A 27,205-nucleotide genomic window follows, 5' to 3' on the forward strand; every position below is an offset into this window, starting at 1 on the left:
ATAGTGTTTACCATATAGGGAAAACAGATACTTATTGCAAGACATAACACAGAACAAATACTTTATTCATATCACAATATGCACCCCAAGTACAATGCTTACAATAATGATTATGATGAGGTCAGTAGTCCCTTTCGAACGGTGTACATATACTTTCCCGAAAGGGTGACTCAACCGTCACCTGCCCTTTCGGATACAATTCTACCCATCCGCTACAATATAGAATTTATCGACAACATCATCCCCCCAAAAGTAAAGTCTTCGGATGGCAATTACAAAATTGTTGAGACAAATTAACCAATGCTGCATAGTAGGGTTATACTTTGTAGATCTACCTGTCTGTACAGAGGTACTCTTTCAATGTGTACCTATCAATGCTTACTCTTTATTTTCCTTCTTCAATCTCATTACCATACAGCTCTTATCTCCTTAGTAGCCGTATGGCATAGACTTGGCTTACTTTGTTAAGTTCGTACGTTCTGGATGTGCAAGTCCGTACGGTATTCCACCTCCACCATACAATGATCACTTTCACTCCCCGTCCTGCTTCCCTGTTGCCATACGGTCATACGGTTCTTTGTTGTTTGTTGTCTCTACACTTACGGGTTTTTGAGATTACCAATTGTCTACCCATGCTAGAACCCTCCCGGAATACCTAACAATGCCTCTGTACAATGTCTTTATTCTGTACTGCCCCTTCCCACAAGTCCATACGTTACTAGACAAATAGAAATGACGGTACGAAATTCTAGTACCTGTAAGGCCATACATTATGTAATTAGTTGTTGTCTATGATGATCGTACTGGCTACGACTTCCTTCTGAGATGTATCTCTTACTCTTTGCTGGCCGTACGACTTCTTTTGAGGTCTATTTCTTACTCACCATGCTGGCTGTACGGTATGTCTCCCTGTCTGTCCGTATGGCGTATGGTGTTGATTTTAACCTTCCTTGCTACCATTTGGTGTTTGTAATATACGGTCTCCAACCGTACGGTATACAGGCTTTCTTCTGCCACAAAGGGTCATATTGTCCACCTCTTTTCTCAAAAGTCCGTACACTGTATGGTAGCTGCTATACTCTATATGAAATGCTCAAGTTTTACAATATTCTTCAAGGCCGTATGGTGCTTACTCTTTCTGTTGGCCGTACAGTATCTCCTCTCTAGCCGTACAAAATGTTTCCCTGTGTTTTTACTTACCATACGGTATACTCTATATGCCAATGTATATGGTGTCTATTTCTTGTAACCTGTTCTTTTTCTACTTCCGTACAACCAGCCGTACGGTACACTCTCTATGCTTTCTTGCTACGACGCTGTCGTACAATTGTCTTCTTAACATGTTCTCATGTTTGTTATTCTAGACCGTATGGTATGAATTACTTCCCTCTGTTCTCTTGATACTGTACGATGTTAAGTATTGATTACTTCCCTCTACTCTCGTGATGTCGTATGGTATAAAGTACTCTAACACTTGCTCTATTATAATATTATTATTTATCTCTTTGATTTCTTATTTACACAAGCTTGTTCTAATTATTTATATTTACATATATACATCATTACTTGTTTTATTTATGTTTACACTCTCTTTGAGTTGTTCATCCATAGAGGCGTTATTTCTTTCATGGTAGACTTTCAGTTTCGACCCATTCATGGGCACTTCCTTTTCGTCGAGCGTCCATAATATTATTGCCCACTTCGTTGATTTTATATGACCCAACCCACTTTATTTTAAACTTGTCTGGTTTGATCTTGTTGTGCCCATTATACTTCAACACTAGTTGGCCTGGTTGAAATTTATTCAACTTTAAGTGCTTGTCATGCCATGCCTTGTACCTATTCTGTGTAACTTTTGTGCCTCATTGTGTTTGTAGTCATCGCTCATCAAGTTTATTTAAATTATACAGTTCCCTCAGGCTTCCCATATCTCCTAGCTTGTTTTTTATTGTGATTCTTAAACTTGGTACCATGAATTCCGTCGGCTGTCACTCCTTGCTGCCAGTAACTGTATTCTTGATTCTACAACCTTCACTCTGTACTGCTGAATTTTTTATAAAGCCCTTTCTCGTTGTTTCCCATGCAAACCATACAATGTGCTTTCCTTGCTGCCGACACCTTTCTACTAAGTTCCTCGTGCGGTGTAACCTTTTCTTTCTGCGTGGTCCGTTCACCTGTACCGTACGATGGAATCTTTCCTTTTGCTAGATTCGTACGGTATTTTCTCTTTCTTGTATCGGTCATACGGTATGTTCTTTCCTTCAGCTTCAGTTGTAACCGCCTTTCCTTCTTTCACTTCTTTGTATTCCTTCGGAATTTCATTCTCTTCTTTTCCATCTTTGACCCCTAACATGTTACAACTCGGAAAGATCTCATAGTCCTCCATCTGCCAATGGAGTAGGCCCTTCACCGAGTTTAGGTCATCATCGTTAGACCCTCCTTCCAATCTCAATATCCCTTCTTCATCAGGTTCCATTCTTTTCTTCCCCTCGTCTTCCCCTCTGCCTTCGCCTTCAAAATCCGACGATGCTACCTCCTCACCTACCATCTCTATGTGTAAATTGATTACAAATCTCCGGTCTTCGCCTTCCATGGACAAGGTATTCCGTTTCCAATCATGTTTCACCTTCGCCTGTACCAGCCAGCCTCGTCTGAGGATGGTGTGATGCCCTTTTCTTTTTAATGGGATGACCACGAAATCCAGTAAGAATGGCTACGTTCCAATGGTTATAGGCTATGCCATCAGGGTCCCTAAAGGCTTGATCCTGTGCTGATTGACAGTGAGTAGTTGAAATGTAAGTGGCCACAATGTAGGTTGTCCCAACTTCCATACATCTTCTGGTAATATATTCACTCCTGACCCTCCGTCTACGATTGTGTCTGTGAGTATGGTTCCCAGGATACTCATATCTACTATTGCAGGATGTCTTCTTGCTATGAGTGCCAATAGCATTGGGTTTGCTGCAGTCGCTCTATTTCCATCCTTTCTCGTCTCTTCCGTTGCTTTCAAGAGTGGTGCCATGTTCAATATTGTCGTTCGTAACTGAGGCATTGTAAGAAGGTGGTGATTCAATTTCATACGAACTTCCATTTGCATTACCTGTATTATAATATTTTGTTCTGCCAGGCTCCTCTTTGAAGTGCCGATAGTGTCTTTTGTCTGTAATTTTTTTGTTTCCATTTGTTTTTCCAACTCCGTTCATGCTTGCTGCAACCTCTTCTTTTCTTCCTCTGCATCTGGGTACATTGCCTTCTTTGCTTGTTCGCGAGTGATGGCTAGTATCTCCTCATCACATGTTTCGTTGCTTAACAAGTTCACCCCTTGCTTAGGGCATTTCAAATCCTCGTGGTCTCCTAGATTGCACCATCTGCGCAACAACTGTGGCATTTCCTTCGTAGTACAGTCTTTGGCAAAGTGCCCCCAGAGGTTGCACGCACAACATTATATCATTGATTGTCCACTCGAGTCGTATTGTATCCGACTTCGGCCTCCATTATTGTTATTATTATTGTTATTGCCTCGTCCGCGTCAATTATTGTTACAGTAGCCTCTTGAGGTTGTGTCATTGTTCGTGTTCGTTCCTACTCCTATGGTGGACATTTCCTATGTCAGCAACACTTGCTGGTGTCCCTTCGTCTTCATATTGAACGGGCATTCCTTGGTGGAATGTCCCGTAGTTTGTTGTAAAATTGTTTTTTCGAGCAAGAACCCTTTGTGTGGCCCTCTTTATAGTTCGTACACCACAATTCCCCTTTCACCGAGTCAGGATTCTTTTTTAGATTTTTTAACTCCATCATCCATAACATATCCTTCTACAACGCTCGAACCTTCTTACTTGATTCTTTGTCGCTGTTGTTACTTTTGGAAGATGAATCGTCTGAGTCCGACAATTTGTGCTTGTTCTTTTTGCTCTTTTTTGCTCACTCTCTAGATCCATTGCCCAATTATACGCATTTATGTACGATGCTGGAGGTACAATTTTCATTTTTTCTTTAGTGTTGGCCATACCCTTCAGCAAACCATCTTTTCTTTAATTTGTTCGCTGGTTGGCTCTCCGTTTTCCCCACTAGCTCCTTCAACCTTCTTGCATATACCTGGATTGTTTCGTTCTTCCCTTGTTTTGTACTGTATATTTCCGCTACTATTTTGTTATCATCCCTCAGTAGTTGGAATTCTACTATGCACTCTTTCTTGACGTTCGACCACGTAGTTAATTTCTAAAGATCGGCATCCGAAAACCAATCAATCACTACATCCCGTAGGGTCACCGAAAATTTTCGGATCCAGTCATCTTGGTTCGTTACGCCATTCGCCATCCATATTGTTTCACATGTTTTAAAATGTTTGATTTGATCAACCGTCCCATCACCATTCAACTTTAGCAGTTTTTCCTTTGGTCTTGCCATTGCTACTTTTTTTTGATTCTGTGATACTTGTTATGTACCTACATTGTTCTGAGCACTTGCGTTGCTCTGAGTATCCACATTGTTCTAAGCACCTACGTTGTTCTGCACAACCGCGCTGCTTCAGACAAGCGCCCTACTTAGGACAACTGCATTACCCAGTGAGAAAAAATCTTCCTCAAGTGAAGTTCGATTCTCTACCTATATCCATTCGTCAGGTGTATTGGGAACAAAGCGTTCACTCCACGCTCGTGCTCCTTCGACACTTCGAGCCGTGCGAGTTACTTCCCTTCTGTTTGGATTCTCTACCCTCGGCGTATAGAAGTTAACGAACTCTTCCCTTATCTCTTCTACCAAATTCAATCGCTATTGAGTCTCTTCTAGCAATTCCTTGACACTCCTCGGTCTACTAGGTGAATACATTCCCTCTATCTGTGCTCCTTCACTCCCTCGGTGTTTGTCGGTAAGCTGCTGAAGCTTCTACTTGCGCTTTGCCTGTTGTGCTAAAATTATTACTTCTTGTGTTGTGCGTATCACATCCTTATTTTTTATCTTATTCATATCTTTATTAAGTAGATTCAGCATTAATCTTCATGACACTTCCTTTGTTCTAGGTTTGACTGGCAATGGCGCCAAATGTTTACCATACATGGTAAATAGATACTTATCGCATGCAATACAGTAAGATATAACATAGAACAAATACTTTATTCATATATGCAATATGCACTCCAAGTACAATGCTTACAATAATGATTATGATGATATCAATAGTCCCTTGTGGACGGTGTACATATACTTTTCCAAAGGTGTGACTCAATCGTCACGTGCCTTTTCGGATACGATTCTACCCGTCGGCTACAATATAGAATTTACCAACAACACATAGGAAAAAATAACCTAAAAAAATCAATTTAGGCAAGCACAATGGGGAACTTTAGTTCTGTTTCGGTTTTTCTTTATGTTATTGACCGTTGGGCCCGTGTTGCTACTCGATACTTTTGGAAGCCTGTGAAAGCTGGCCGGAAGTTAGCCACAGGCTTCCGGATTCACGTGGATGGCCGGAAGCCAGCCACAGGCTTCCAGAGGTGCATGGAAGCCATTCTCTAGCTTCCATGCGCATCCGGAAGTCTGTGGCTGGCTTCCGACCAACTTCCAAAGGCTTTCAGAAGTACCATGCATTAGTCCTCTTTAGATGCGGAAACTAGCCCTATATAGGACGAATCGGTATCCTAGGTTCTCGCGCTGGTTGGTAGAAGTGATGCGGCTTGTAATAGACAAGGAGGCAGAAAATGCTTTATTTAAGGTTTTTATGATTGCGAAAGTTGATTTGGAAGCCAACTCGAGTTGTAGATGCTTTCCATTTGGAAACCTATACTAAGAGGATGCTTTCCAGAACTTGGAAAGATGAAAAAGAGAAGAAAGAGTTGCAGTAGAAGACATAAACACCATCAACCATCCTAGCCCACAGCGACTCTCACAAATTCCTGCCTGTTGATCCCAAATCTCTTGTGAACCAAAAGATGTTGGACCAAATCTAGAGGAACAAGCACATAGCAGATGTCTTCAATGATTGGGTGGAAGGTGTGATACAGGACGACTTTGATTATATCATTTTGATCTAAGTAAAGTTTGTAAAGATGCCCCTATGGTGATTAAGTAATTGGAATTGGAGATAACCTCTTGGGAAAAGGAGAAAACTAAGTGGTTGGCGGTAATTGCACAAATGAATGATATGTAAAAATATGGAGTATTGAAGTTTTTACAGATTATGTTGCATCAAATCTAGATGATAATGTGCTGAATGTCTCCAAGAAGAATATTGAATGGAGGAATTCAATTATCAAAAAGTGTCACAAGGAGTCAGTCAAATTATTGAAAGAATCAACTAAGCTCGCTCATACGATGTAGAAAGATTTGAAGTGAGTTGATGTTCAATTCCTGAAGGAAGATGGGCAAACAGTAGAGGATGCAGATGCCATAATAAAATACTTCAAGGAGAAGATCAAATTTGTGAAGGAAACCAAATCTTTGACAACCAAAAATTTCTCAAGGGTAGCAAGAATCAAATCTCTGTTAACGGTTTCTATTGATCAATTGGAGACACACGAACATAGAGTGGTACAAGTAAGGAAGGATAAGGTGGTCTGGGAAGCAATGAATTATACACATCAGACTTTCTAATTATCAGATCGTTTTGAACTTCTCTGCAACACATTTGGAATGGAAGGGTCAGCGTGCCACTCCAGCAAGGCAAGGTCAACCAGTGAGCTCCACAACACCACCTCAACCCTGATCATGCTGTGGGATCCCAGTTCCCCTGTTTAGTCTCCTTGGATTTTTACTAAGTTTAGCAATCTTTTAGTTACTTAAAAACTGCTTAATTTACTCCATGGCCGAGTTAGGTAACTTGGCTTTTAAAGAAAGTTAGCAGGCTAATACATGTAATTAAAAAAGAAGACATTTTATCTGTGAATGAAATGAATAATTGGTGATTGCATGTTCAGATCTGCGTGTTTGGTTTTAAATTTTTATGTGAATGAATCTCTATGGGGATTTGTTTCTCAGTGTAGTAGCTATTTACTTCTTCAAAGTTTTATCATGTATCTGAATGAATTATATTGGTTTGTGAGTTTATATTGAGTGAATTGATTGGAATTTAAACAAAGTCTATGTTCTTTGTTGAAAGAGTTTATAATGCACATTCATGTCATGTTTATGAATGAATAGCAGTAGCCTTTATTACTTTCAGGTAAAATGTGTCATCATAGATTAATTTTCTGTTGTTATTATTCATTGAAAATCTTAAAGGGACCTGTAATTCAATTCAGAGGCTAACTGATATTCAGCCAATTGTTGGTTTCAATTTGAAACAGGTTTATAGTGTCAAGTATATGCACATTATCATTGAAGGGCAACTCTGTTAACCAACACCCCCCAGTTTTGACATGTAATGGAACTATGGACTTTTACACACAGTTTTGTCATTTGTTTGTGTTATGACATTTCATTATTCATAAATGAGTAATAACAAATGGAGACATAGCCTCCTTAAACTAAATAGAAAAGAAATAGAAACTTGCTAAAAAACTAACAAGAAAGTTTCCAAGAGTAGCGAAAATCCATCTAGAAAAAATAGAGAAGGCCGCTCCCTTCTTTAGAATGCTCTACAACAAGAGACAAGGACAAGAGCCTGACACTAACTCTTTCATTGAGATGGGTCTGCCTCTAACCTTTCTAGAATTTGCATAACTTCCGACCCAAATTGATCACATAATGTACAACCTAATGTTGGATAATAAAGTTGTCCTTCCCTGTCACTAGAGACACATTGAGAACCGATTACTGTGATTTATAGGAAAAATTGGCAAACCCTCTAAAATTTTGCAGATGGACCCAATGCAAAATGTTGCGTTTTTGAGGTAAAAATCGCCAAACCCAAAAATTACAAATCATCGTTTTTTCAGAGAAAATGGTAATAAACCTAAAACAGGAACGCCTGGCATAAAATCCCATGCAAAGAAGCAACCTCACAAATTAGAGAACCCAAAAATAAATTTTGAGGGCAAATTCCAGAACCCCGAAATAAAGATGTCATAATTTTAGAAATTTATTGTGAAATCCTCAAGTTATCTTGTGACAACGGAAATCGATCATTGAGCTGAGCATCTTTGAAGCACAGGCAAATTATATTGATAAAAGTAACAGAATCAAATATAATGGTTAAATTTCATTTTTAGAATCAGGTGTATTCTGACCTAGAAAAATGTAGGTAGAGGTTTTATAACTCATTGGTGAAACTGATAGACACTACTGACTATTTAATTCTATTGATATCAACAATTTGCAACAGTGCCAAATGTTTACTCTACCGGGTAAGAACTTAACACATGTCGTACAACACGATTCAACGTAGAACAGATACTTTATTCATATATGCACTCAATGATTACAATCCGAATACAATGACTACAATGATCACAATGATGATTCCAAAGTCCATCTCGGACGTGTACATATACCTTTCCGAAGGGGTGACTCAAGTGTCACGCACCCATTCGGATACTATTCTACCCATCGGCTACACTATACATTTTACCGACAACAAGGGAATGCATGTAAAATCAACATTGTGCTAAGATATACCTTTTGAAATAATTACAAGCAGCTCAAAACTCATTTAAACTGTTGGAAATGAAATATTTTTTATGTTGTTTTCAATGCTAAAAAATAAAAAATATTAGTGTCCACAAATGGTCAACGTCAGATAATTTTAGATTAAATGCTAGACATAATGTTGGAATACACTTTGTACCCAATCATTTATTGCTTTTTTAATACAATTACATTACTTATGTTTGCAAAGTAGCAATTATTTAGATTACAACTACCTCATTACTTTCCTTTTCAATAATAAATTCAAGCCATAATAATAAAACTGTACCATCCATTGACTCCTTCAATTCATTTATCCAACAGTAAAATGAGGCTCTGAAGTGCAGAAAGCTTCATTAAAAATTTCAGAATTTTACAAATTTATTGCAAAACCCTCGAGCTATCTTGTGACAATGAAAATTGATCATTGAGCTAAGTATCTTTGAAGCACATGATCATAATATTGATAAAAGTAACAGAATCTAATATAATGGTCAAATTTCGTTTTTAGAATTAGGTGTATTCCGACCTAGAAAAATGAAGACGGGTTTTAATACTCATTGGTGAAATTCAGACACTACTGACTGTTGAATTCTATTGATATCAGCAATTTGAAACATGCAATTAGCATGGATATCTAACTTTCAAAGTACTCGTGTTTTCAAGCTTGTAAGATCATGCATTATATGAAAATACTGTTCAATGTTTGCTCATATAACTGATATAAGTAATGATTATTTTAGGTTGCCAATGTTTCCTTTTCATTAACCCTATGTAGTTAACTGGGTTTCCTGAACTAAACTTCTTAACATTCTGGGTATGATAATTTTCTTGTGTTGGTGCTGCCGAGTGTGAGAGTGTCTATATATGAAATAAATACAAATATCTATATGGGGGATTATCTAAATATTATTTATTATTGCGAAGGAAGTCAAAGTGTCTATACTTATTTTACATTTACATTTGATTTCTTTTTCTGTGGAGAGATGAACTCAAATATCTATCTTGATCTTACATGTGGATTTATATTCTTTTCAGTGGAAAGATTGACATTTGAGGAGTTCTTCAGTCATAAATTCCTTGAAGAATCAAAGGTGGATATCTCTCAAAAATTAGAAGGGTAAAGATGAATGCTTTCCATAAGAACCTCATTTTATTTGTGATTATATGCAATTATCAGTAAACATTGTGCTTTGTGGGATATAGTTCATTGTAAGAACTTTTTGCAACATTCTAATAAAACATGTTTTGTTAGAAGAGTAATATATTCTGTGCATGGTGTCCAGATATGTTATCAGAAACTCTTATCAGTTATTGTGTCCTTTATTGTTGCATCTTGTTTGTTTCTTTTTATTTGAGAGGAGCTTTCTCCCAAGTGGTTTTATCCTTTTCTTCATTTATGGGAGATTGCATTTCATTGCATATTTGATTGCATTGCATTTATATTATACATGGGTATCTAACATGGCCTAGTTGCCAGGATCCATATTGGATTGAGCTCATATTGCATACTAATCTTCTCTCAAAGTTGCACTAAAAAGGGGGTTGTTGGAATGAATTATTATTTACTCATATGCTTAATTTAGGCATTATTAATTATTAATTGACGATTAGGGACATTTAGCTTTGTGTTAGTTGTACATCTACCTATCCAACTCATCAGGTCATCAATTTGTAATTTGAAAATGATATAACCAAGAATGGCACCAAATGAAATGGTGCATTTATTGCAGAATTGGAACTCTGGGCTGCAAGCTCAGCTGACAGAAATCTCAAATGCAGGAGTTACTGTGAGACAGCTCTGGTACCATGTAGGAGTGATCAACTTCCGGGAGCAAACACAACTATAAACCCTCGAGGAGAGAAATAAATCATCAGAAAATTAAATGTATTGAGATGATGAAATAATGTTGCTTAATGCTATTTTGGTAAGTTACATACATGAAATAATAATACAGAGGGCAGTGCATACCAGATATAGGAATAAATTTTTTTTTATCTTTATTAGCTCCTGAATTCATCAACTGTTAACCGTCGCAACCACCCAAGAGTAACGACAAACAAAAAATTAATACATTGACGGATAACTAATAGTATAAAACATAACAATAGGCAGTAGACGCCGACTGCATCATCTCCCTCAAAAAGAAAAAGTTGTCTTCCAAATGACAAGCATACATAAAGTTATATTTGACAAGAATAATGGTCAGAGTGTAGACAATGACTTGTATTGTGCAAACTCAACATTTTAATGCACTTTTAAAAATTAAATGGGGGTATGGGGCAACACCCGCAGAAGAGTCAAGGGACAATGCCCCTTGTGGGGGTATGTGGGCAGTGCTACACCCAATGGTCTGACTGCATTACAATACACTTGCTAAGGTGCCACTTGCTGCCAATGCAATTGTGACTTAAGTTAATTCTTTCACCTCCCATATGATATACTGGAAGGGTTTGTGTTGCTCTACACAAGAATGACATTGAGATGATCGAATGGCTTATGGTTCAAGAGTTGTTTCTGCATGTAGTTTGATAGGGTCTTCACGTACAGCTCATGTGAGGCTTGGAACTCACGTATGGGTGAGTTTTTTTTTTTGGTCACACCTTTATTCTCATTTGTCTGTACTGTAACTCCCCTCATACGACCTTGACAGTTCTTCCCCATATAATCTTGACATTTCCCTTTTGTACGGTTTTTCCCTTTCTTCAAACAACTCACTCCCTGTGTACAACTGTCTCTTTACTGTACGACCTGTTTTTTCTATACAACCCAAAGTGTTTGTGAGCATTGCTCCTTCTATACAGACTGGTTCACTGTATAATGTTTATGTCATATAGCCTGTTGATTCCTCTACGTTCTTGTATTGTTCCACATACAGACTGGGTCAGTAAGCTTCCTGTTCTCTCTTGATCATAAGGAAATCTTGCATGAAAGTTTTGCTCTCACATACAAACTGCTCCAATGTATGGTTTTTCAACAGGTTCCATACAGTATTGAAGTTTCTCACTCCCACACATATGGCTTGCTCTCACCCCAGTATTACTGATTACTCCCTTCATACAACTCACCGTGTGCTTTTCCTTTTGTATGATGCTGGCTTGATCCCATACAACTCCTTGACTTGCTTATGGCACTTAAACTATTTGGCTTGTTCTAACCTGGCGTGCATACAGACTATGGCATACAGCATGTTGCTCAGCCTTGGCATGGAGACATTGCAATCCCAGTAGTAGTTATTATTTTAGTACATCAGCTTGTTTTCGTTTTGTCGTCTCAAAGGCAACTAATTTTTTTGGGGGCCTGATGTTGGTGGTAGTTTCACCAATTATAAAAATTACCTTCTGTTATGTCGAAGGCAATGTAATGACAAATAAGTTCTTAGGTAGTTGTAGGTAACTGGCAGTTGGCTATCTTAACGAACCGTTGAATGCGTTATCTTGTGGGTTGGCAGCAAGAACAAGAACTAGCATTGTATAGACGTTACAAGAGAATGAAGCTATTTCTTACCCAACTTACTGTGTTATGTTTTTTATCTGAATTATTTTATATGTATTCTGTTCATATTCCTGTTTGCTCTTGAGTATTAAACACACTTTGAAGGGAGTAAACAAATGTACAGATGTGCCTTGCATATAAAGGCACGGAATTAACTGGTAAGGAGATGTAACCAAACCTAATAGTTAATTAAGCTACCAGTTCGAGATCGGTGCCAAGTTCGAAGTTTGAGAACCGGTTTTTAAGTTCATCAAAATTTTGGGAAGGGGTATGGGTTCATTAGTAGTAAGTACAAAAATATGTAGTACACACACGCACGCGCGCACATTTATGGTGTTTAAATGTGTTTATGCTACTATGCTACATTCTAATGTTAACTCATGCTTCACAAATATATTTAATATATATGCAACTCATTCTAAATGTGTTTGATATATAAACACATTTAAACACCATAAATCATAGTGATCATACCATTATATAGTTCAAGTAACAAGTTCAACATCAAAGATTCAAAACATTAAAAATAAATCATAGCATCAAGTTCGAGTATCATTGTTTCACGTTCATTGTTCAACTAATGGAATAAAAATCTATTAATATTTTAAATTCTTCAATCTTCATCTTCTTCTTCTCCGGCATTAGTTGATTTGGCAATAGAGCAGAGGTCAATGGGATCAGCAGCAGCAGCAGCAACAATGGTATTGGTATCAAATTCTTCAAAATCATCTAGTGTAAGACGAGCAGTGGAAACAAAAAATGACAATGAGAGGCCACCAAAAGCATTTCATAACACAACCTTTAGGGTTGTGGACGCCAAAAACTGATTAAATTTTGCAAACAAAACACTTTATTGCCGTCTGCAGGGCCCAGAAATGATGTGGTTCAAATTTTGTTCGACAATTGACAGCTTGGTCCGCCCGGGTTCGAACTTATTTTGAACCAGTTCAAACCAGTTGGGAAAATATCACACCTTTCCTGGACCAGACATCAAACCGGACCCAAACTTTGAACCAGTTTGAACTTCTGCTGGTCTGGGGGGTGCAGGGACGAACCATGGTAACTTAATTAATAATGCCTAAGTTTAGTATACAAGTAAAGATTAATTTACTCCAACATTAGCTTCACCTTATGCTTTCCTAAATTAATGCTGCATCCATGAATGAATTAGTTTGGTCTTTTATCTTGTTTGTTACTTGTTTAACTTTCATTTTTCTTCTATATTCGCTCACTTGAATCATACATAACTTCCCGGAAGAAATGAAGTTAAATCTCTCATTAAGTTTTGAGTTCATTAAAATTCTTTGTTTACAACTACATTTTCAGAATGCGTTTGAAGTCTGGTTTCTATTGGCTTAAAAAGAAAATTTCTATACAGGCTTACAGCTGGTCCCAATAAAGATTCATTTTTGTTAGGAGGCAATTCATTGAGTGACATTGGAGAGAGCTCACAGGAGGATTGCTTACCTTTCCCTTTGGATGATGATCTAAATGGTCAATTGGGAAGTTTAGCTTCTTCCTCAAAGAAAAATGTGTACAACAGTTCTATTTCTTCTGCCATTGTGGGTGCTGCTGTATTGGCTAGAAAAAATCCATCTTTGAAAGTCTCGAGCAATAAAGGATTGCTTTCTGGTGTAGAATCTGATACAAAACAGCCAATCCTGTTTATTAAGAATAAACAAGAAAGACCCATGAGCACCAATTCATTTAAATTCCCAGCAGCTGTCATGGAAAACAAATGTATGAATACGCCTTCTTCTAAAGGTAATAGTCATATCTGTATTTGAATGAATACACATTCTTTTGGCTTTGTGTTCAGCAAAATATTTGGTTATATGATATATCATATTTTAGTTCTCCTAACAGATTCTTTAATGATGTTGCCAGAGCTCGACACATATGAATATATTGATCAAGATTATGTTTTTGTTCCTGCTACATCAGCAGAGCTTTCTTATGCATCAATTACTGCCTCTGGGCTGGGTCAGTTACCAGATAAGCTGGCAACTTCTCCAACAAAGCCCATTCAGAAGATTCAAGCGATGAGTGCTCCAATGGCAATAGCTGGACCTGCAATAGACTTTGTAGGTGGTTCTGGAAGTCTTGGGAATCATAGTTCAATACGATCAGGCACTTCTCCAGGATCAGCTGATGATATAGCAAATCAACCCTCAGATCCCCGAAGAAGGCTCCAATCACTGATGGGCTGTGCTTATGCAATTTCTGAACTAGCAAATGAAAAGGTACAACTAATGGAATTTTTTTGCTTTTAAAATATTATTTTTATTCATTGAGTATATCTTCATAATTCTTGCTTGTTACCTTTGTAGCTTAAATCAGAGAAACAGTTGGAGGCATTTTCACTTCAACTTGTGTGCTTAGCCATTTGGAAGCAGGCTTTGCATGTGTGCTACAATTGGGCTGCCACTGCTACAGAAGGGAGTTTATCTCCTGACATAATCGACAGCAATGAATTTTTTAACAGAAGTTCCATTACTGCACGAACATCAGAAGAATTAAACTTTCATGGAGCAGCAGCAGCTTGTTCACAAATGGAAAGAGAGTTCCTCACAGCAGTTGAACGTGCTGAAAGGCTTGCACCTCAGGATGGTAAAACAGATCACTTTTCTCCTGTTTGTTTTTGCATGTCAATCAACTTGCTAGACAAGTTCCATGCAATTATTAGGAATACATATCTATAGCATATTAGCATATGAAATCTTTGTAGTTATAAACTAGCTTATGCATAATTGGAATAAATTTTGAAACTAATGCTTCCAAGATTTGTTCATGTATTTTGGTAACAGGCAATGCGGAGATGCCTGATGCAATAGAAAGTATATTTCAGGAAGCCCTTTGCCTGGGCAGAAGGGGTGCTGTAAGCAGCAATATTAAGACTCTTTAATTAGCAACAATATGTTTTACTTCTTTTTTAAATGACATAGAAGAATATACATCAAAACAAAGTTTGTCTTAACAAATTTAGTGTATAAGCACCTACTTTTATTGATTAAACTGTTACAGTTAAAAGTAGACTGAAATATTTTGTTAAAAATATGCTTTTGGTTGGGTCTCAATATATTAACTATCCTGTGATTGTTGTATTATTTTCAGGTGGAGGAGCTAATGAGCAACATAAATGAGGCTGCAAATCTGTATTCAAAATCTGCTACACTGTTCCACTTTCTCCTGCTTGAGGCAACCTCTTTGATGCTTAACCCACCCTTCTTGCTCAATACATCTGATCAGCATCGACTTCACCGTTACATTGATGTTTTAACTTTTAGACAAAACCAATGCTGTATGAGCAGGATGAGCATACCACATCCTGAAGGCCTGCAAAGCGTTTGAACTAGGATGCCCTTATACAAAGATTTTTGCAGGGATATTATGATTTAACTGATTTGCATGAGGAAGTCAGAAATCTGTAACCATCCTCACTCCATATTTGGTGTGCTGTCATTGATATAACAAATTTGTATTAGACTGTACCCCAAGTTTTCAAGTCTTCATTGGATTTCATTGTCTATTCTATAATTCCTTGGGAAAACAACCGGGTTAGCTGGCTGTATGCTTCTACAGCTTTTGTAATGTAAACCCAATTATTTCGTTGTATATGTGTATACATATTCTTTCATTCTTCACTTGGCTTGGTCAAACATTTCTCTCGAGTGCAATTAAACAAATGTCCAAGACACTTTTTATATATTTTATATTCTTATGTTAGTGTTGGTGTAAATACATTGTTACTATTTACACTTACTTAAGTTTACTTAGGTTAATGCATCATTTTATTATTTTGCATTATTTTATTATTTTATTTTGTGAGACACTTGGGAGTTGTGTACCTTTTTGAGTTGTCATATCGACAACATAGAAGTACGCAACTCTATTTCAGCACATGTTGTCTACAACACTGGAGTTTGTATCATTCGTTGAGTTGTCATGTAAACAACACAGTTATTCGCACTCCTTTTTTAGCACATGTTGTCTACAACACTGATTTGCGTGTTACACACTTGTAGGCTTATCCTCTCATCATTGCACTTATGTAGGCTTATCCTCTCATCATTGCACTTACTTCCGTTCTTAATGGAGGATAACCCATATCTGGTGGACATGTGCCTAGTTGTGTGACTTATCATGTAGCTGATTCTGAGGCATTCTAGATGCATCTCAGAGGCCTTTATATACAGACACTCCTAGTGTACTTGAATAATGCATATTGAATCGAATACATTGTTATTCTGATCATACTCCTTTCTGGTCTACAGTTGTGCTTGTGTTTGAGTTCTTGGTTCTTCGGTGAATTTTGCCCTAAGGCAAATTCTTACATGGTATCAGAGCTTGGAGATTTTGTTTTCACATAGCCGTTCGAGACCATTGTTGCTTCAGCACCTCGGCCCGAATTTGGAGTACTACAGAAATTGGGAGTGTCTAGAGCCAGATCTGACCTCGCTATTGCGTCTGGAACGCTGATTCGGTGAAAATCGACTATAAATTCAGCTGCCTTAGCTCAAAGTCGATTGTGAGACAAATTTTTTTTTGCAAATCGGCACCTGAAGGCCTCGATTTGCAATACGGGTATGATCTTTAGATCTGCAATTTTTTAATTTGGATCTATTAATTTCTCTGCATTTTTTACCGTCTTTTTTCAAAATTTTTTTGCCCTTAGGGTAGTTAGCAGAGAATTTATTTTTTGCATAGGTACTAGGCTGTCAGATCTCGACCCTATGCAGAGGAATATTCGGCGGGCATATTCCTTCATCTAATTTCAGCGATGCCTTTAATATACTCAGCGACTACATAGCATCGGACAACAACCCACCTAGCAAATCGACAGAGAGCACCACCATCCACAGGCTTCTCTTTGTTTTACATCCATGGCATTTGGTTTATAAGTTGTGTGAGGTTCAGCCCCACATCCAATGTGGGACTAAACCTCCATGTTCTAGCGTCGCATCTGCCCCCTCCGGCACTGCTTTTCCAATATTGGCGGCAACAACTTGTTTTTCGGCAAGCGTCCGCAAAATGTCCTCCGACAGTGACGCTGTTTTATCTGGTTCCCACTATGTGGAAACTCCGGCACAAAAGTTCACTAGCGCCTGAAAAAATGTCCTCCGACACAGGAGTTCGTCGGCATCGATGTGTATTGTTGGTGTTTTTTGATTTATGGAACAGTGCTAAAACTACTAAGCGACAAAAGGCTTAATACCTAGATATCAGTACATATACAACCTAAAGAATAGCCAATTCTCATTAACACTTGCATATGCAAAGTACTAGGACCCAACTTCAAACAAAACCATAGACGGTTTTCTACTCTTTTGGCTTTGCAGAACCAGGGCGGGTGTACCCAGGGATGGTTCAAAAATGGAACTGTATGAGAATTATTCTTAGTTTCATTCTGATTTTCATCTCTAAATCCTCAAACATATACAAAACTCTTACCAAATTGGTAAACACATCCCTTGAACAGATATGGCCAAGAAATCTTCTATAGATCTGCAGATGTTTTCAACAGCAATGGCTAAATGAAGCTAAAACATTCCATGCAGGCAAGTGCTGGCCAACTTTGAATATCTTACAAGAAATAAAAGTAAAATTTGATTTCATGATACCAGTTATAATATACTTCTTTTTTGGCTGAAATAATTTCGATCAGTGCCTAATCCATTGGGGTTCAGAGTTTATAGCAAATTCTTAGATCTAATTTATTGCTTTGCAACAAATTCTATTAGCAATTTTTATCGAATTTATCATTCAAAATTTTTTTTAAATACCTAAGAAATCTCATCACATTCATCAGAGCTCTTATTTAATCCATTGAATTAACAACAATAATAAATGGATATACAACCCTACTAGATTGCAATCAATTGCATAAGTTTTTACTCACACAACATCAAGGTAGCTAAGTATTTAAAAGGAGACAAAATTCAAAAAGAACTGATATGGGGACAGTTCATAATTTGTATTCATTTCTTTTGAAAATGTTATATCCTTTACAATAGACCCAGAAAAACCTTCAGAAAAGAAGCACAACTCTTTCTACATTCATGTATTCTCATAAATTTTGACAGACAAGTATACTACAAACTTGCTTTTCAAATGTTTGGACCAAAAACAGAACTAAGCACAACACTTAGTAAAAACAGAATTCGGACCATTCTTTAGCCTTGGGATATCACTTAAATAGTGTGAGATGCAACAAGCTTCAGGCTAAAGAAGGTGACAGGTGTCATTCTAAAGAAAGACAAAAACAAAATAACAGAAAGGTTAATTACAACAACATTTCTTGGCGGGTCCCTTTCTGTTATGCTTCTTAGTTGTTGTGATCTGATCTTACAATCATTCTTCATCTTCGGAGTACATACCCATGAGGTCTGTAAGTGATGTATCATCTTCTGTTACCTGCAAACTCACTTTAACTTGGGGATTTTTCATGTCATCATTGCTGATTACAAAGGTAACTATTACTTTTGCATCTTCTTCCTCATTGTCTTCTGACATCTGTTCCATAAACTGATTTTTCCATTTATTAAAAGTATCATCATCTGGCCAATCAAAACTTAGAGTTTCTCTTTGTATCTTTATTAAAGAATTTGCATTTTCTTCTAAATCATCCAATTCTTTTCTCATATCAGTATAATACAATTGTATTTTTACTAGCTCCTCGTTTGTCTTTGCCCAAAACCAATGGCCAGTCTCACTGATGATGTTTATTATTCTGTTATCGAATAACTCATCCATTTCCTTTTTCCATTTTTCTTTTTCCTTTACTGTATCAACAGATTCTAAAGCGCAAGGAAGTAGGGTGAATTTTTCAGCAAGATATTTTGAAAAACAGAGTATCAATCTTCTCTGTAAAGAATTTCTTTCATTCTCAAAATTTTCTAACTTATTCAATAAATCAAAATCCTTCTCAACTTGATGATAAGGCATTTGGACTGCAGATATACATATGATTGTAATATCATTATTTCTCTCTCTTCATTTCTGCGCAAGAGAAGTTAGTCCATCCTTTTCTTTATTCAACTCATCTATGAGGGTTACAATCCTTGTCAATTGATCATAAAAAGTTGACCATTGTATTTTATCCCTCAGATATGTCACACCTTGTTTCCATTTTTCTTTTTGCTGATTTCTAAATTCTATCTGCCACTCATGTAATTTGGTTTTTTCTGCTTCAAATTCCTCTGCAGTATAGAATTGGGGCCTTTCAGGGGTGTCAGGTATTTCAATGATAGGGGTTAATCCAACAGATGACTGTGAAGGGTATGCAATTCTCAGTGTACTGGATTCTCCCACTTTCCTTTTTCCAAGTATCTTCTCCAATTGAGATACCCTGTTTTCCAGCTCAATTCTCTTTTTTACCTCTTGATTGTAAACATCCACCACTATTTCATATTTACTGTGCAAATCAATCATTTCCTTTTCTTCTCTTTCTACAGTGGCCAAGGCAAATTTAGAATAATCCACATTCATGTGGGCTGCCTGTACATTTGAAGTATCAGCAACTCTCCTTACAATGATACTCCCTGTTAGTCCTGAATCGTCAAGCTGTGATGAAGTAGTCTGGGATCCTCTTCTTAGTGACCACATAACAAGGGCAGCTTGATCATTACTGAATGCTGTTCCCAAGAATTCCTCTTTATTTGGATCCTGTAGTCCTAAATTATTTGATACAGAATAAAAAATTAATGCATCAGCAATATCCCAATTGGGCAATAATAAAATATTTGCAATTTTTACCATCTGTCTACCCTCATCAGGGGTTATATTCTGGAACTCTTGCATCATTTGTTCCTTTATTTGATTTTGAATGGAGGCCTCATCCATTTCTGGATGCTCTGTTTTCATATTCTTACACTTTTGCTAAAAAATGTGCATGTTTACCCTCCATGCAAACTGATGGAAAGCCCTAGATCTTACAAAACTGTTATCAGATAAAAATTGTTGACTGGCTTGTTCCAAAACAGGGTCCAATTCCCTTCCTCTGAAATCTGCTACAGTTAATTCAAAACTTGGCACAGGAGGTTCCAGGGGGTTCCCTTCATCAATTTCTGCTTGAGTAACAAAAATTTCTCCTTGTGACCCCATTTGTTTAATTTGCTCATTGGTGAGCTGCTCTTCCTCAATTCTCATTGGAGTTTGAGAAGGTGAGTAACCTTCATCAGGGGATCCTTCTTCCCTTATTATTTTTCTTCTTTTGGGAGAAGGTTCAGGGGGTCTTTCTTCCAGGACAGTACTAGTAGATTCAACTACCTGCTTTTCTTTGTTTACAATGGGCATCTGCTGCTGAACAACAGTATATTCTTTCTTCTTTCGTACAACTAGTGGACCCATTCCAATGTTGGGAGTGAAACCCAATTTTCTCATAACTTCTCTGGCTTTATCTGGAAAAGAATCAATAAAATGTTGTTTCTTCTCATTCATTACTTCCATTATCTCAGAGAATGTATTCATGAGCTTATTTATCTTATCTGCATTGGTTGCAGCATTACTAAGAGGACTGTAATCTTTGTCAAAACAATTAATGAATTCCAAAACTTTTGAATAAACTCTCCATTTTTCTTTCTTTATTTCTTGCTCATGGAGAGAATATTCATTCCTTATTATATCTTCAGGAAAATAGAAATCATGCTGACTTGGACGAAGCTTGATCCTAAGTCTAAGAGCAGAGTTAAAGAAACCTTTTGTGTCACAAAAACGAGCATGAGACACTGCCATCTTATACTGATCCAAAATTTTGTGGAGAAAGATCCACCCTTCTTTAGTTATCACAAATTGGTGAGCTATAGTGCAAGTAGGAAAAATTGATCCTGTTCCCCTTTTGTGCAAAAATGTCTCCTCCACTCCTCCCAACTGCCACAAAAATTCAGCTATCCCTACCTTTAAAGGTACCTGATAGGGTAGTACATGGGGTGTCCCTTTGAATCCATAGACCCTAATGACAGTTGAGACTGGATATGGGATAATATCTCCCCAATTATGTGAAACTTTTAGACTATGGGGTTTGTCCATAGGCCTGACAAGATGCATTAATGCCTTAGGAATTTTGGGATTGTCACTCAACATGAGGCATCTTAGTTTAGAGGCAAAGTGCCTATCAAATCTAACAAAACTAGCATTTTCTGCTTCCCAAGTTATGTTTGCACTCCATAATTGGACTGGCAGTGCCTCCCCCTCTTGTTCCCTATTTAAAAGCATTTTTTTACTGAAATAAGTAGCCCCTTTAAAAAGAAACATATGCATCAATAGGGAGTACTGACCCCAAACCTTTTCCACCTTGCCCTTTGCAATCCCCACCAATCCCTGGTGAATCTCATTAGCCAGGTAAGATGCAAAATAAAAAATTATTTCCACACCAAAAGAGGAGATTTGGGTGATCATATACATGAAGCTCACCGGAATAAAGTCTTCTTCGCCCTCTCCGAAGACTCTGCACAGGGTCCTATATATCTCTACTGCCCTGGCATTAAAGCATGATTTCTTGAATGGTTCTTTAGAAGATGATGTTATTGTTGGTAGGTCTCCAATTCGGCCTATGTGGGCTTTCAGTGCACCTTGTCTAACTACATCCCTTTTGGACATATATTCCTTTTCTAACTCTATCAAGTTAATGGGCACATGATAAATAGTGAGAGGTCCCAGACTGAAAACTTTCCTAATCTCCTCTGGACTGATGGTAACTAAAGCCTCACCATCCATTCTTCTCACTACCTTAGTGGCTTGATCATAATTTTTCGCTATAGCTTCAAGCAGGTCAAAATCCATAAACACACTGGGAACAACAAGCTTTCCAAGATCAAAATTCCATATATTGGCATGAGGGGCATATAACTTCCTTTCTGCAAACCATTTTTTGAATAAACTCAAACCAGTTTGAGAAGTTTGAGCATCCTGAACCCAATTACCCTTATCATACAATCCATCAACTATCCTTAGCCTAGGGTTCAGTGAGGTTAACCTCTTAACTTGCACCGTTTCTACAGTAGACTCAGGAAGCAACTCAAGCAAATCATCATGCACATTTCTATCCAAGTAGTTTATTGCACCTGAAAATCCCTTCTTCGGAGGCATCTTGGACTATCTTTTTAGAACTGAAAAGCTTACGAAGATTATGGTAATATTACTTATTTGAATTCTGTCTCTGTTTTCCTCTGTATTCCTGCAAATTTTCCGCGAACAGAGAACTTCACAATTTCTACCAGACCTTGGCGCGCTTTTCTTTCAGTAATTGCTTCTGCACAAGAATGGCTCCAAATCTTTGCTCGCGTAAGATGAAACTGATGAAATCTCTCTGTATTATACTCTGTTTTTCCTCACGGACGAAGCTTTCTTGTCTAATTAATACAGAGAGTGGCACTACATTTTTCATTTAAAACTGCGCCGTCGATCTTCAAACATCCTACGATTATGTGGTGCAGAGAGAACAACTAGGAGTTGCATTTGTCATGTCAGTCAATTTACCCAATGAGAACTCGCCACGTACAAAATTCTTTCTTTGATGGCGCTTATACCTGGACCCACTGACGATTGAGAACACGTGTCAACATGTCGCTACTTCGTTATGCATAAAGAACGAGCACCTTGCCATAGCGAAGCGACGACAATCGTGGATCTGATTTGGAATTGATCGAAAGATACGTTATAGGGCTTGTTAAGAAAGAAGGCGGCGGGTCCAACTCGCTATGTCGCTATAAGTATCTCCCTCGCAACTCTTCATAGCGAGGTAGCGAGCTCCGTTGATCCATTCCAAGCTGACGTTCAGGATCTTTTGTACATTCAGTCAGAAAGGCATTAATGAGAATCGGATCTCTGCATAGTTGGCACATGTCAAAATTTACTGTAGTAACTTATCATTCCACGTCACCAAAGATCTTGCCGACCTTTTACCATTTTACGGGGCTTCGCTACTTCGCTAACGGCGAAGTGTCTGATTTTTCCGATAGCGAGGTGGCAGAACGTATGGAAAAACCATCATTCCGGCTCTGATATCAGATATTTCTAGTGGGTCCCTATCCTTTTTGGATGGTAACTTGGAAAGTGTACCTGCACAATAAATCATTTAATAAGCAAATCTCCGATCGCCGTATCTTTACTTTACGGTCCTGCCTCGTAAAATACTTAGCATTCGTTACCTCGCCATACTTAATAAGCATGCAACTTGCCATAGCGAGGTAACGACAACGGTAGATCTACTCGGATCTGACGGCTGGGACAAATAAGAAGAAAAGTAACCTGGGAGAAAAGGAAAAAAGGATATGACAGCATATTCGTCTCTTTTGAAAAATCAAAATTTCGCGCCCGACAATTTATGAATAAAAAGGATATAGGGTTTACATGATGATTACTTTTTTATGGATGGATTATCCAAAACCCTATGCTTCACTTAGGAATAGAACATCTGACTTTTCTATGATTTAACAGAAAACTTCTACTACACAAAAAGTCAGACCAACATGTACTGTGTTTCTTGTCTCTCTTTTGTGCTCTTTTCATTTTCTTCATCATGGGTTCACCTAAATGTCCACTTCTAACTTCACGTAATTATTCTACATGGAAATATATTGCATGGAGTAGATTAATGGAAAAAGGTTTCAGTTTTTATGTTGATGGTACAATACCCAAACCCACTGATGCTAAGGAACTCATTAATTGGAAACAACAAGACCAATAGGCTTTAGGAGCTATCAGAAATTGTGTACATAGAGATCTCTTCTTTCACATTGCCAGTTTTACAGAATCCAGACCTGCTTGGGACAAACTTGAATCATTGTATGGAAAGGTGGATGAAGGAAATGGATTTTAGATTGAGGACGATCTACTTCTCTTGGATCCAAAGAACTTCGACACAATTCAAAATTACATCAACAAAGCCAATTAGTATAGGACACTTCTTAAAGATTGTGGAAATCCCATAAGGATGACAAGTTGATTCATCACATCCTGAAGAGGCTACCTTCAGAGTATGCTTCATTTGTTTCGAGTTATAATACTCACAGGTTAACCATGGGAATTGCTTACTAGAAGCCTACATTTGATGCATTTGTAGAAATGTTGGTTGTTGAACAATCTCACTTGATAGATTTCGGACTTCTCACGACATCAAAGAGCAAAGCATTGGTGCTAGTGATGAGAACTAGTCAACTCAAGGAGGGAAAAGCAACAAGAAGAAGCAATGGAAGAAAAAATCACAATCTGAGACAGAACAATCCTCCTCACAGCAAGGCAATTCTTCTTCCAATAAGAAGGGAAGTAATGAAAATGACAAACTTTTTTGTGCATATTGCAAAAAGTCAAATCATGGCGAGCATCATTGCAACACTAAAATAATCGATGAGTTAGAAAATCTACTCAGGAAGAACAAGATTCAAGTGCCAGGTACTTCCAAGGATTCAACTCCAACCTCTTCAAAGGGAAATGGGCAAGCACTTATGGCAAATACAAGTTCTTCTTCGGAATGTATACTTGACTCAGGTGCCTCCTACCATATGGGTTGATCAAAAGGAGACTTTTCTTCATTGAAGCAATCACAAGTAACACACATCTTCGTGGGAGATGATACTAAAATGGAAGTTAAAGGGAAAGGACATGGAAATGGAAAATGGGGAATTCAAAGATGTTCTCTACGTTCCAAACCTTGGCTCCAATCTCCTCTCAGTTTACCAAATCACTCACCTTGGAGATGGTCACAAAGTTGAGTTCCTTCCAGATTCAGTGATGGTGCGCAGTTTTAAAGATGATTCATTGGTTGCAGTGGGGAAAGTCAATGATGACAAGAGGCTTTATTCCTTTTCCCACTTTATGCCTAAGTCTCCTTCTCAAGCCTTGTTGACTCACTCTACTTCACAAATCACACTATGGCATGAGCGGTTTGGTCATCTTGCCTTCTGCTATCTTCAACAATTTTGCTTCAAACACATGGTCAAAGTCTACCTAACATCAACTTTTCTAAGGGTGACTGTTCATCATGTTCAGTGGATATACATCTCGAGGAGAAGAATGCTAAAGGGAAGTCTTCAAAAGCACTGGTGGTTCTCCAATTGGTTCACATGGTTTTAGCAGGACCTTTTGCAATGACTTCAGTCAGCCAAGGCCGCTACATCCTTATGTTTGTTGACTACTTTTCTTGTTTCACATGGGTTTACTTCCTTCATCACAAGAATGTAGTGGTTTATAAGCTTCAAGCCTCTAAGAGTCATGTTGAACGCAAATCCAAGAAAGCCATCAAGGTTCTAATGGTGGACAATGAGAACAAATATGTGAACAAAAGACTCAAAGAATTTTCCAAACATGAGGGAATTGATCATCATAATCCACTAGCATTCAATCCACACAAGACAGATGTTGTAGCACTGAGGATTAGGACTCTAAAAAAGATGGCAAGTTGCACGATAAAAGCTAAGTCTCTTGATCTTACATTAGAAGTGAAAGCCATTAGCAACGACACTCACATACTTAACAGGTCTCCTCATAATGCCTTAGACGGGAAGCCTACTTTTGAGGCATGGTCAAAGTCTTCGGTTGTCTAGCATGGGCAAACCTATCTTCCACGGCATATAAGGCATCGACACCTAGGCCTTGGTACTTTCATTGGGTATGACGATAGAATGAAGGCTTACAGACTTATGGATCCAAAGACACATGAGTTTTTTGTGGAGAAGAATGTTCACTTTAAGGAAAGTTCACTCAACTTATAATGTTCACTTTAAGGAAAGTTCACTCAACTTATCCTCTAATCCTCTCCGCACTTCATACACTATGGAAACTGATATTGAAACCAGTGATAGTGCTTCAATAGATTCAGAGACGTAGGGTTCTATCAACAGTTGCAGTGAGAGGTTACATCATCAGTCTAGTCCACATGCTTATATTGCTACAGTGAAAGGTCCAACACAACATGGTACATCTCGTCTTCCAACTCCAGCTTTAGTTAATGACTATATGACAAACATTGCAAGTTTGTTTGTGGAGTCACACATCGCAGACTTGGGAGACAACCTTGATGCTTTACATCTTCTCTTTGATGAAGATGATCCATCTATAGTTGTTGCGAGGGCTCACTCTAACCCTCATATCCATTCTCTACATGATCAATCTTCACAGGTTGGTGTGATTGTGGATCCTTATGAGCAACAGTTGTTGGAGGTCTTTTTATCAGTTGAGGAGACAAATGGTTCATTGGAATAGGTTCAACAGACATCCTTGCCAAATCTGCATTTGTTCTTTTCAGCACAGTTGGAAGGGGCGAACATCAGTATCAGCACAGGGATACTTGAGCAAGTTTCAAGACCAGCATACATCTTTGGGATTGTCCCTTTGCCTTTGTTTCTTCCAAAGGAAAGGAACATCTTTCTGCATTCATGGACCAACTTCTTCCTTGCAACAACACTCACTGGTCGGGATTCTTCTTTTGTGGGGGGCGGGACTACATTGTTACTCTTCCTCTTCCTTCTTATGGGGGGGGGGGGTAACTTTTTTCTCTTATGAGGTCTTGTTCTTCTCATTTTTCAATTTTGTATATACTGGATGTATGTCGTAATGGGGGGTCTTGATTATTCCATCCATCCATGCATCCCTTTTCATCTCTCTTTTTGGGGGAGGGTTTTTCCCATGAGGTTTTCCCTCTTTCTCTGTTTTATGAGAGATTGTATTTCATTATGTACATGGGTACCTAACATAGCCTAGTAGCCGAGACCCATCCTGTATTTCATCCTAGTTTCCGTAAGCTTAAAGGCATTCCCCTAAGTTGCACTTAAGGGGGGGTGTTGGTGTAAATATGTATTTACTATTTACACTTACATAAGTATGCAACTCTATTTCAGCACATGGTGTTTACAACGCTGAAGTTTGCATCATTCACTGAGTTGTCATGTAGAGAACATGATTGTTCGCATTCCCCTTTTTAGCACATGTTGTCTACAACACTGATTTCCATGATACACCCTTGTAGGCTTATCCTCTCATTATCGCACTTACTTCTTTTCTTAATGGAGGATAATCCATATCTGGTGGACATGTGTCTAGTTGTATGACTTATCATGTAGCTGATTCCGAGGCATTCTAGATGCATCTTAGAGGCCTTTATATACAAGCACTCTTAGTGTACTTGAATAATGCATATTGAATCGGATACATTGT

At 38.0% G+C, this 27,205-nt stretch overlaps 1 protein-coding gene across 5 annotated transcripts in view; it reads left to right on the forward strand.

The window, feature by feature from the left end:
• Positions 1 to 15,699, forward strand: part of LOC149544890 (serine/threonine-protein kinase ATG1c-like) — a 121,422-nt gene extending 105,723 nt beyond the window's left edge. For all 5 annotated transcript variants that reach the window (XM_089795445.1, XM_089795446.1, XM_089795444.1 and 2 more), the window contains 6 exons: positions 9,598 to 9,679; positions 13,434 to 13,819; positions 13,943 to 14,298; positions 14,386 to 14,665; positions 14,863 to 14,933; positions 15,170 to 15,699. In XM_089795445.1, the coding sequence (XP_089651571.1) occupies positions 9,598 to 9,679; positions 13,434 to 13,819; positions 13,943 to 14,298; positions 14,386 to 14,665; positions 14,863 to 14,933; positions 15,170 to 15,406 (1,412 nt within the window). In that variant the 3' untranslated portion in view covers positions 15,407 to 15,699. The remainder of the gene's footprint in view (positions 1 to 9,597; positions 9,680 to 13,433; positions 13,820 to 13,942; positions 14,299 to 14,385; positions 14,666 to 14,862; positions 14,934 to 15,169) is intronic.
• Positions 15,700 to 27,205: the final 11,506 nt, after the last annotated feature.

Source organism: Cupressus sempervirens, chromosome 8 (genome assembly GCF_028749045.1).
Source record: "Cupressus sempervirens isolate cs-2001-9-10 chromosome 8, ASM2874904v1, whole genome shotgun sequence".
NCBI lineage: Eukaryota > Viridiplantae > Streptophyta > Pinopsida > Cupressales > Cupressaceae > Cupressus > Cupressus sempervirens.